General features: G+C 35.0%; 1 protein-coding gene across 1 annotated transcript in view; it reads right to left on the bottom strand.

Moving 5' to 3' along the window:
- Nucleotides 1–13105, bottom strand: part of Znrf2 (zinc and ring finger 2, E3 ubiquitin protein ligase) — a gene marked incomplete at its 5' end in the record, with an annotated part of 77566 nt that overhangs the window by 11696 nt on the left and 52765 nt on the right. Inside the window, 1 exon segment of the mRNA XM_005377497.2 lies at nucleotides 181–286. Within this exon segment, the coding sequence (XP_005377554.1) occupies nucleotides 181–286 (106 nt within the window).

Raw genomic sequence — 13105 nt, 5'->3', positions numbered from 1 at the left:
GGATATAACCTATGAGAGTTCAAGTCTGAGCTTAGCAGGGGGAAAAAAAGGCCATTACTTTTTAAGAAGTTGAGGGGAAGGATTTTAACAAACCAGAAACCTTTCAGCTCCAAACCATAATGTTTGAAACTCTGAGCACAATCTTTTACTCCAATACCAATTTGGCTAACATAAACTTACCCTTTATGATATATGCATAGGCAAGGTAGTCGTGCTATAGTATCTCCCTGCTGCAATTCTTCAAGGCATATTGCACATTCCCCAGCATCTTTACTCAGCACATCCTCTGTAGAGGAAAAAAAATTCAGAGCAATAACATTAGCCATCAAACAGCAATCCTACCAATAGTTGGCAAATCTATCAGAACTATATAAAACTCAACAATTGTATTTGAAATATTATTCATAAATGAGTGAATAGTGTTTACCCACAGACAGGTCTCACATTTCCATTTCCACGTTACTGAGGCATCACAGCAAGCAAAAATAGTACAAAATTCCCCAACTTGCAAAAGTAAATCAATTATTTGTAATTCATTTCCCCCCCTACTAATCAATACTAGTTTGGTGCCCAAGACAGTTAAAAACTTTAGAGTGTAATACAGGTGAAAAGACATGATAAAACATAACAACATGAGACATATTTAAAGCTGATTAACTCAAGACAATGCAAAGGAAAGACAAAGCTTTTGTGTAATTTCTGAAAGAAACTTTTGGAAACTTGAAGACTAAGCATGGAAGCACCAAGCCTTCATAATCTTTCCCAAGTCAACTCCAGGGCAATTACGGTAGCTTCCAGGGAGTCCTGCAGGTTTTAAAAACTTTTAGGGGTGTATTTAAGTACTCCAGGGATAACCTCCTTTTTAATACAGCAAATGTGCCTTTAAAAAAAGTTCTTTCTGTTTATAATAAACTGTGCTATATACTGAAATTTGAATTTAAATTACATTTTAATGCTAAATTTTAATTTTTGAAAGGGATCTTGCCTAATACAGTGTTACCCAATTATCTTTTGACTCTTTCAAAGGACAGAAAAAATGCCATTACTAAAGAGTATAAATAAAAACTGTTCAAGAGCATGTGCTTCCTCTGTAGTTACTCATCTTGAGACCGCACAATGAGGAACCACAGACTATCTGGTCTAGAGAAGGGAAGGTATAAACTGGAGGTGGTAACAAGACAACTTCTATGGAAGAAGGTAAGGCCCTAGAAAGAAGAGTTTACCAGCTGAACTTATGCAATGTTAGGAGTTATTTTAGCTAACGACTGTGTAACTCATAAACTACTATACTACAATTAGAACTTATCCTTGACTAGGATAAGATTTCTGGATAAGCAAAGCTGGATAAATACAAAATGTCCTATATTATCACTTCCTTCAACTTGTAGAATAATGAGATTTCCTTCAGCCTCTGAAGTGTTCGGATTATAAGCATTCAGCACCACACCTGGCCAACCACTGCTTTTTATCCAATCAGTGAGTATATAACATGAGTTTTTTTAAAAAAATAAATCACCAAGTAAGAAAAAGATGCCTCCATTAAATTATGGCAACAACACTGATCTTAAGACACATCTTATTTTCAGAGTTAAGTGTGGCAAGGAATTGTGTTTCACAATTAATGGGCGAGGGTATCACATTTTCAACTTTTTAAAATATATTAGCAATGCATCCTGATGTAAGCATAAAGGAACCTACAAATCACACTCATAAATCAAGAAAATTACATGAAACCATACTGCCACATAAACCCACGTAGAAGATTTCCAACACTAAATGGAAGTAGAAATGACTAACTACAGGCTGTTGAATAGTGCGTTGTTGGAAGAGTAACTCTCTTACAACACTTCCATGTTGACATATGACTAGGTCTCATTTCTTTACTGAAATCTTTATTTTAAAACACTCGGCTATTGTAGCCTGCCCTCTGCTGTCAGGTGTATTTTTATTTTTCCTTCCTTTTTACTTGGCTCAAACTTGCTCTGCAGATCCTATTTTCCCCTTACTCTTGTTTTTTCCTATCTTTAATAAATGTGAAACTTTGCCACCATTCATGCTTATTCTGTTTAATTCTTTGTCTATGTCAGAAAGGACCTAGAAATCATCTTTAAAAGGAGACTCCTGTACCCTAGGCCCTAGCAAATATTTTGGCTTAGCCAGCAAGGAGAACAGGCCCCATGATGAGCCAAGGAAAACCATATGAACCATGCCCTGCAGATTCCACCAACTTTACCACTAGGCCACATCCTTATCAGTGGGGAAGATATGCAGCAATGGAAAGAACAGCTAGGCTGACTTTCAGAGGATCCTAGATAAAGCCAGTCCCTCTTGAACTGTCTAAAGAAAAAGACCACCCAAAAGAAAAAAGCTATTCTTTTGAACTTCTGGAAGACCTGTGATTTCTCTTCAAAAAGCAAGACTCCAGTGCTGCTACAGATAAGTAAATGGGATCTTGCTAAGGCCATGGCTGTCAGGCTCTTAACAGTTTATCTGATCTCACTCTCTGACACATGTTCTCCTTCAAAGGAAGCATGGAAATCTGATCTATTCCTTATATTTGGGCTAATGGTAAAGTTTCTTTCTCCCACCAAATAGACAGCTCAATGGTCATTAATTCTTTTCACACTGTCTTTTTTTTTTCTCTCTCTGCAATCTAGCCAGTGAGCCACAATACCTCAAGGTAGTTGGAGAGCACAAGATCCCCATTAAGCAGGAACTACAGCCCCTTCCAGCTGGAAATATCTGTAAGATGACAGAGATCTCCATTCTCTCAGTACCTCATAAAGAATTATGGGGTATGAATGAGGCAGGAAGATAGGTTGGTTAAAGGAAGCATGACAAGATCTCAAGGCACAGGTGCCAAACAATTCTCAGAGCTCTGCACGCCAACTTCTCACAAGCACTCAAACAGGTTTCTGACAGGACACCAGTGTGTGAAATATAAAAAAGGGACAGTTGCTCTCTGACGTATGTTCTCATATGTTCTCTTGTGACTCTTCATGGTAGCCCACCCTATGCTGTAGAGTATGTTTTTATTTTTATTTTCCTCCCTTTTTACTTAGCTCAATATCACTCTGCAGAGTCTGTTTTTACCTCTACCATTCTGTTTTATCCCTACCTTTAATAAATGTGCAACTTTGCCACTGTTAAAAAAAAAAAAACCTGAGAATAATTTTAATACATAGTTAAAAATCAAAACATTTTATTAATTTTATCATTTCTGATCTTATCCTATTTATAAGAAAATTTGTACACAAAGACAAATCCAATCTACATGATTAACAGAATTACACAGTATATTTTTGGAATACTGTACATTACACTATTTTAAAACTGATGGGGCAAGTTTTATCCATCAGATAATTTGTAGGAATTACGTTTAAAAGGTCTTTTTAGTGTAATTTAGAATACTATACTGAAACCAATAGTTTTAAGCTAAGCTCCTTTAAGCCTCCATAATGAAAATGAGAACTGAATTTTTCGTTATCAGGAAAGGGAGAACTATATACAAAATCATACCAAACACGCTGATTTCGGACAGAAGCAATCCAATACTCACTGTACTTCTAGTAGAACTATCAGTGCTCAGAAAATTGAAACCTAATGTTAACATATTATAACCATCAACTGTCAACTGCATTGTCATAAGCAAATTGAAAGACCATTCTTACTATACAATTACTACTACAAATTAATTTCCAAAATTTCATGTCCTGCTTCTAATTTAAACTGTCTTAGTACGTCTGGCAAACATTTTTAGTTTGGAAAATTCAATGCAATGTGATAAAATTTTGCCTACCTGAAGGTTTGTTAAGAATATTCCCCTATCCTATCACTTACATTAGACTGTTCTTTCTCACTCGAAGAAAAGTTCTGGGCTTTTGCCTTCATAATGGGAACTAAGTTTCAAAACTGTGAAAAAGTTACCGGTGATGTGATAAATTCACAATCAAGTAAAGTCTGGAAATAACATTAAATCCAAGGCACGGAAGTACCTTCCAGATAGTTGGGAAAAGATTAGATTATTAAAAACCTGGAAACAATCAACAGAAAACATTCATGTTGATACCACCACCTGGAATTAAGGAGTCAACACTACAGGACGGGAAAGGGAACAAGATTGAACTACCACAGTTGGCTAGCAGCAAGACAGTAATGACTTTACCCAGAGATGGACAGCTGAACCATTTGGGGGTACATTCTGTCTCAACAGAGAAAAAAAAATTATACGTACAGTACCTAAATCCCTAGAGATTTTATAATATATGCCTGCCTCAGAAATGAGGTTACTATTAAGGACACAGTATGTTGAAGTAAAAAAAAAATTTTTTTTTGAGATTGGATGACTGGACCAGAAACTCCAATCATCCTACCTCAGCCTGAGTGGTGCATGCAGGTATACTAGGCCACACGGACAAGACTTGAAGTTGAAAACTTAATATGAATTTCCATTCTGACCGCTAGCTATATAAGCCCAAAAATGTTAGCCAACCTCTAAGGTGTCCTTTTACTCTTCTTTAGTATTAGTCTACACTATAGACATGAAAAATACTATAGACAAAATTTTTAAATTTTACGTAAAAGAACTTCTTAAGTTATAAAAGAACTTTATAAGTTATAAGAACACTATATACAATGTTAATTTTATTATGAGGAAATACTTTATGGACCTCTCCATAAAGAAGTTGATTGCCTTCCCATTATCTTCTCCCCATCCTGGAATTCTAGCTGTTTCAAATTTATACAATGTTATCAAATAACTGCATGACAGCGATGAACCTTGGCACTTACAGACACCTATTTTAATTGTCAACCTAAGAACAACTCTATGCAAATGACACTTACTAATTAACTTATAAATGTTGTGGCTTCATTTCATACTTTAAGCATTAGAAATATTCACTTTGTTATGTGATTTTAGACATAATTAAATTTTAGGTTAACTGCATGAGGTAGCTACTGTTATTTCCATTTTACACATAAGGAAACTGAAGCTCAAAAAAAATTAAGCTTCTTACCAAAGGTTACAATTAGTAAGCTCTGGTAAGTCAGCGTTCAAATTTAGGATAGCTAAGTCCTTGGCTTTTGCCTACTTTATGAATTTTGCTACCAAAAATACTTTCACCTTAAAATAGCAGATTCTGAGGCAAATGAATTGTGTTTAGACAACCGAAAATTTGAAATACTAAAGCTAGGGATGGCTACCTATTTAGAGGACGTAATCTCAGACTGGTTACAAGTTTCACCTTCTACAGTTATTATAAACATTGGTATCAGAAATGAACTACCACCTAACTATTTGCATACTTTAGAGCAATCTTGCCCAACAGATCACTCATTGATGAAGCTGTCCACAATGGTAGCCACTAGCCACATATGGTCTAAAAATAGCGTTTAGAATGTGGCCAGCTCAACTAAGGAATAAAATTTCCAATTTTATTTTATTCTATTTTGGTAAAATATGAAACCTGGCAACATATAATGAACATACACTTACAAATTATACTTTTATAAATTGATACTTCACTTATAGCCTCTGAAGCTCTTAAATTCTGCACTGACCAAAGCAATTACTTAACATTCAAGCACCCAACTATGCAAAATTAAAATATTTAGCAAATCCAAGCACATATCCATAATTACTACAGATCAAGACAACATGTAAAAAAAGCAGACAGCCAAAATTCTTTAAAAAAGAAAACAAGACTGAATTTCGTAAAGGCAGCCAAGAAAACTCCATGCAAAAGACTGATAATCATCACACTTTTACTTTCAGATCAAGCATCCAAACACATATATGTTATTTTTAGCAAAATACAATGCCAAGCACTATTATAGATCAGGCATTTTACCTGAAGACTTATTTTTTGTTCTTGAACCCTCAATGATAGCAGCAGAAAACAAAAGTAGCTGAAATGTGAAATAATCCCTAGAAAAATCAAGAATTAAAAAAATTCCAACATTAGTATAAAGGAATCACTCAAAGAATGAAAATGTGAGGCTCATAGGGTAAATTAGTATTTTCAGAGATTAAGCCATCTCTAACTGGTTTAAAAGAAGGTAATGCTAATAATCCAGACTGCAGGTACATGAGCTGTTATTATACTTAAATATAACAGAGTTTAGAAATATTATTTGGCAAAAGGAAGCTACCAGTTTTACTGTAAATTAAATATATCAATAAAAACATGTGAATAACTTTTATTAACTAATCTGTCTAAAATTGGTCATTCCTCGTGCCAGCTTTTATTCTTCTTAGAATCTTATTATTCTGGTTTGACTAGGAATTACTGGCTGTTTTGCCTGGTTGCCATTGACAAACTATCAATACTTTCTTTAGTTTAAATATAGAATTAATTACTAAAAAATGTAGCTACCCTTCACCTGCATTGTTAGAAACAATGTAAAATTAGGATTCTTTAAAAAGGAGATAGAATTTACAACTCGATCATAAGCTTTTGAAAAAGGTGCACTATTGGAAATATTTTGGAAATTGCTAATATTTTCCCCCCGCCAAAAATGTAGCTAAAATAAAATGAAACCCAAACTACAAACACTTTCTAAAGGACAAAAAAAAATATGAAAAAGATTCTCACTCCACATTTAAAGAAACAGAGCTTTTGGGGGGCCTTTTTCTAACTTGTCTTTAAAAGCATATGTCGTCACCTAAGAAATCAACAAAAACAAATCTCAAAAATCACAATCATTTGCTAAAGTTTAATCCTAAAATGAGTTGGTCACATAAGAAAAAAGCTGAACTGCTATACATACACAAAAATAGGTAAACTACACTTGAAACTAAAACTTCAGGTTTACTTGGCTTTAATCACTACCTAGAGAAAAACACCAAGCCTGCAAAAACTATTATATTTATCTGATTTTCAAGCTTAATTTATCACTATACACTTTTTAAATTATTAAAATTTGAAGTATTTAAGTATATAGGTTCTTACTGACAATGAAAAAGGAATCAGGCAATATGATACAGCAAAAAAATCAAACCAAATATATCACCCCATGGGTCTTAGTTCTATGTCCAAATTCCAACTCAATACTGTATCTATAGCTACCTCACAGAGTAATGGTAAGAATTAAATACTTGTTAACTGCATAACACTGTAATCTGGCATTGCGCAGGTATGCTCTGAATATTACCAATGTGAGTACTGGCAAAAAAAAAAAAAAGAGGTTCTTCCCTCAGTTTGTTTTATTCAATCGAAAATGATGAAACCTGCTTGACCTGTCTCTTAGGATTGTTGTGAAGATCTAATGAAATAATGTAAATGAATGCAGTCTCATGGAAAAGGAACAGGCTTGAACATGGGACAAGACACAAACCTCTGAGTATCATTTTCTCTGAATAAACTGCATGAAATAATACCTACATCTCATGTGGTCTTTAGTACTGATGATTAAAAAATAAGAGATAATGAATGTCAAAATATTTAAAAGGCACAAAATGTTAGCTGAACATAGATAAAATTTTACTACAAAACAGTGCTGAAATATCCTGAAAATGTCAACAATATGATAGCATGCATGAATTCACATTATGTTACGTTACATCAAAACTATCATTAGTTTTATAACCTAGGACTCTGTGGACAGTATCATTTTGTTAGAAGGAATTACAGAAGAAGTATTACAATACTAAAGTATGAGAATAAAATATAAGACGCTTTCTCTTTTACTTCTGCCTAGAGGCTGTGAAATAACAGGCTGACTGACAAATATTACACAAGGGTCACAGTACTGTCTAAGGGGCTAGTTGGTACTAAAGAAGAATGTTATGTGGTAATCAGAGTTCATGTGATTAGTTATTGCACACAAAGTAGGTGGAAATGTGGGCTTTTCAGTAGAATTTCTTATTCTCAAATACTGACTTAAACCATTTTTTGTTTGTTTGGTACCAGGAATCAAACTCAGGACCTTGCGCTAGCCAGGCAGGAGCTTGTGCTGTTGAGCTATACACCCAGCCTGACTCAAACAGTTTTGACACTGTGTTAGGAAAATAAAAGATGTTGTGAGGCAGATGTAGACAACATTTTACAACCTCTGTATTAAAGAAACAGAATAAATTCCATGAGGGCAGGGAACCTGGTAGGTTTTGTTCATCCAAGCATGTAGCATTATGTTTTCCATGCAGCAAATGTTTGATAAATATTTTTTAAACTAATGAAATAAAAGGTCTCAAAAGGTTAGAGAAAATACTTAACAAGTACATAGCCAATAAACAGAAAAAATGCCCCAAAGCATGAGCTTGTTGCTAGCAGTGAATTGGGCACTTTTAACTATTTGCGGTCTTGGGGACTCTGACTGATATACATATTTTAATAAATATTTTTAAATGTACTGATTCCTCACCTTGAAACCATAATATTAAGTAAAATAAATGAGACACACAAGCTTAAACATTGCATGCTTTCTCTTACATGAGACACCCAAATTATAAATAAAGAGCAAAATAAAAGATACTAGGAAGTAGGGAGATAAACCTTTCTCATATGGGAAGAGGAGCAACAGACAGAGGGAAAGGGGAGGGAGAAGAGGGAAGGAGGATGAAAAACAGAATTAAGATGTGTCATGTACATATACCAACTCCACACAAGCAATGTAAACATTACATAATGCAAATATGTACTAATAAACAAAAGGTGTACTGACTCTTTTATCCAGGAATTCATACCAACCAACCAATCAAAAAAGCACTGAATATATTCTAGGTTTGCCAACAGCTACTTACATATTTATTACTGCATATGAGTGAAATATTAAATGTATGTGCAGACAAGGTATTAAAAATGTCCACCCCTGAGATAATAAAGCTAAGTGTGAACAAGGAAAATACATCAGAAGAACTCAGAGAAAACTCCTAATTCTGACAGAATGGAAGAAAAATACATGTTAGAAGATAAAGTACTTATTAGTGTACAAGGTGGAAGTTTCCAGTGGTGGAAACAAAGAACGTATAATAGAAATTGTGAATTGACATGTTCCTGCAGCTTGAACCACTGGTGGTACATGCACAAATATTCCATTGGGCGGCTTGTACCACTCAAGGTAAAAATAAATCTGATCACTTGTGTAGGTCTTTTTACTAAAGAAATTAAATCAGAGTCACCTAGCAGCCCAACATACAAATTAGAGCCCTGGTGGGAATGTGTTAATTTGGAGGAAAGAGACCTGTCTCAAATTGTCACGAAGATCTTCCAGTTAAACTCCATCGATCTAGAGAAGACTGAGGAAGAAAAAAAGTAATGTAAACAAGAAATAAGAAAAGAAACACCAAATGTACCATTTATAATGTATGTACATGTTGAATGATATACAATCTACTATCCAGTCTTGAGAAATCAATATATCTGCCATTAATACTAAAAAGTACAGGGAAGTAACAGTCTAAAAGTACATGCAAAAATATAAAAGCTGAATTATGAAGATGAAATCTGAAGGGAAAAAAATTACAAAAATGAAGATGAAAGTAGGAGGACTGGGGCAAAATACTTCTGAAATCTACAGGGACAAGAGAGGACAGAAATGAGAAAAATAAATTGGTACTGAAGAATTATGAATCAGAGAAAATGTTATGTATAGAAGACATGAAGATTCAATGATGTATACTTATTGTCAAAAGTATTAATATAACAATTACTTGAGAAACTCAGGTGGGAGGATCATTTGAGTCCTGAGTTCAAGACCAGCCACAGGGAACACCTACCATACAAATAATAAGAAAAATATAATATTACAGAAATAAAAGCAAATCTAGATTTACATATTTAAGGACACACTGATTCCAAGAAAAAACAGGCTCAGAAAAATCTACACTATTAGAAACAGTCTAGGCCATGTGTGGTGTTGCACGCCTGTAAACCCAGCACTGCGGAGGATGAGGCAGAAGAATTCCTGTGAGTCTGAGGCCACCCTGGACAACATGCCAAACCGTGTCTCAAAAACAAAAACACAAATAAAACAACAACAACAACAAAAATGAACACTGCCAATTAATCTAGTACGTACTGCTCAAAACTATAGGTTTCACCCCAGCACCAAAACCAAAGGTATCTTTGGACACCCTGGTAAAAGATTTTATCAGTTATTAAAAGGAAAGAAAATCAGATTGGTCTTAGACTTCTCCACAATAACATTTTACACTTCCAAGTCTGAAACAAATGTTTTCAGTAACCTCAAGTATACAAAGTATGACCCAAAAATTTCATACTCAAATTGTTATTAAATTTTTTTTTTTAAATCCCAATAAGCAGTCTGTGGATAAACATGAAAGAAACCTAGGGGATATTACCCATGGGCCCAGCTCAAAAGACCTACACAAGAAGCATGAACTTTAGCTAGCCTGGAGATTCCTAGACAAACTGAAATACAAGGACTGGCAATGAGAATTGAATCAACTGAAGTGTAATACTGAAACCAAACTGAGAACTATCATTAGATAATATGTAAAGTACTTAACAAAAGAGGTAAGGGTAGAAAGGGCAGGAGTTTCATTTAACTTTCTCCTTTATCTTTCATAACTGGATGTCAAAGCCATCATTTAAAGTTATCACAAGGCAAAGTATAAAAATATTTAACAATACAAAGTAAACACTGAAATAATATAGTAACAAATTAGGACAGGGCTGAAGGTACAGCTCAGTGGTAGCACACTTCCTTAGTATGCTCAAAGCTCTGGGTTTGAGCCCTAACATGAAGGGGAGAGAGGGAAGGAGGAAGGAAGGAAGGAAGCGGGGGGAGGGAGGGAGGAAGCGAGGAGAAAATATGGAGGAATAGAAAACAATTTCACTACTGATCATAGAAATTAAAGTATTTCTGTTGAAAGATACAAGGGTTAAGACTATGACAAAGATAAACTTATCTAAGTAATCATCTAAATTAAAATACAATTATTCTTAAATTTAAAAAAAGAATAAAAACTGATCACTTAATAACAATTTTTCTTTTTTTTTAATAACGCAATTTTTCAAAGCCATGAAACCATAAAGTATAATATGACAGAATTAAAACTGATTCACCATCTTAAGAAATGTAAATGGTCTAACCAACAGACTAAAAGAAAAAGATCAGATTGGATTTCAAACAAAATTTAACCCTGCATTGTATTTAAAAGGGGTATCTGACATGAAGATTCAGGAAAGATAAAGATAAAAGAAAAAGCATTTAGCTGGTAAAAAAAAAAAGAAAACCAAAAGAACATAAAAATAATGAAACAGCCATGGCCCAATGCAAAACAACACAGCACTGTGCCCTAGCACAGATACTGCTAGTTGATTCCTGACCAACTGCAACAACTCTGAGATCGTGGATTCCATGTCCTGGCCACCAACTCTTGAGCCAGCATGGGATGACCTGACTGGGGAGGGGGCCAATGAGTAGGCAAAGAAGGTAGGCCTGGAGTGAGAGCAGAAATAGGAAGAAAGCACAGATGTACAGATCAGCACAGGCCCCAACAAAAGCACATAGCTACTGTACACTACTAAAACAGCATTAAGTTTTACTCCAAAAGTGACTCCATGGCAGCTAGAGTTGAAGAAACCCAGTATAGTGTCCACCATATTGCCAGAGAGATTAATTGGGCTTCATTTTGAGAAAGGGTTGTTTAAAAATGAGCCACAGAACAACTACCGAACAACTCTACTTCAGGGTTTTCACCATTACCCTCCCACAGTGACTGGGTGAGAAGCAGTGACAGGAGACAGCTGTGGAAAGAGTATGAGCTAGACAGGTGCCCAAAGAAGTTTAAGTTCAGGCCAGAAAAGACAGTGGCCCTGCTCTTTGTAGTAAGAAGCCAGGCCTTGCAAATGTGGCTTTTAGAGGAGGCAGGATCTAAAAGTGTTGGCATTACATCCAACAGTCTTGAACCCTCATCCTGAGGCCTATATTCAGTAAAGACCACAAAGCTGATTGCTTTTCTCATCTGCCAACATGAGCAAGGACACACCTGAGTTGAGCTGCAGTCTGGGATGAATGAACAGCAGGGCCTTGGGAGCAGGAAGGACAACTCACAAACAGGCCTTAAAGCTAGGCAAAGAAAATTGTGACTTGCTGGGTTTCCAGGCTGCAGATCTAGAAAGAAACCATTCATTCAAATATGAAGAGAAAAACATTTTTTCCTCTTTCTTTTTCATTCATTGGCTTTGGGGGACTCAGAGTTTTTCTCTATCTTTTTCTTCTATCTTTTCTCAACTTTTTTCTGTCTTTTCTTTGTCCTTTATTTTGCTGTTTTTTTAGCATTCTTTTCTGTTACAGTTATTTAATACTATTTATTTTCTTTTACTCTTCAACAGGGTCCCCATCTCACTTTTGTGTCCTTCCCATCTTTCTTCGATTAATTTTTCCAATTTTACTTTCTTTATTCTCTGGTTTCTAACCCCCTCTATCTTTACTACATAACCATTAAAAAGTTCCTCTTGGCTTGAATCACCAGTGGTACTGGCAGGTCTAATCACGTTTATCAGTGTGTTTACTAATAAAATTAATAAAAGTCTATAAATGGACTGAATCTAGTTAGTTGCTTGAATTTGAATAATTACTGCCCAAATATAAATATTAATATTATTCATCCCAATTAAAAATTATTGTAATAATCAACAAATTTCATTAAATTAAAATTGCACATTCAGAATAGTTTATCAGGAATTATAGGGGTACCTCAGTTCACAAACACTTTTGTTCGCAAGCAGTCTGGCTCACAAACAGAAGCAGTTTTTGTTTGCTGACTCTGTAACGAATGACAAACATGACTCGCCATCTTTCCCACACAAACACAAATGTGGCCATCTTTTCCAAAATTGCAGAACAAATTAAGTTCAAGGTACCACTGTAATTATCTAAATTTTTAAAAGGAAATCTTACAAGTACCTCATGCATCTACAACTGCTGTACCATAGTTGGCTGTATTCTAATTTTTAAATACTATTTTAATGTTTTCCTAAGGAACTGTAATGTGATGACATCTGGTCTGTTAAATCAACCCCTTTCTTTGCATTATTGTAATCAAAGATTCCCTGAGAAGCGGTACAAGCTGCCTAGTGGCACAGTTAAGAAGTAAAACGAGTGGTCAATCCACCCAATGGGACAGTGAATTCAA

The sequence above is a fragment of the Chinchilla lanigera genome, unplaced genomic scaffold, assembly GCF_000276665.1.
Source record: "Chinchilla lanigera isolate Chin_1 unplaced genomic scaffold, ChiLan1.0 scaffold00009, whole genome shotgun sequence".
NCBI classification, from domain to species: domain Eukaryota; kingdom Metazoa; phylum Chordata; class Mammalia; order Rodentia; family Chinchillidae; genus Chinchilla; species Chinchilla lanigera.
Note: the sequence above shows the minus strand (reverse complement) of the source record. Positions and strands in the feature narration are given on the sequence as shown.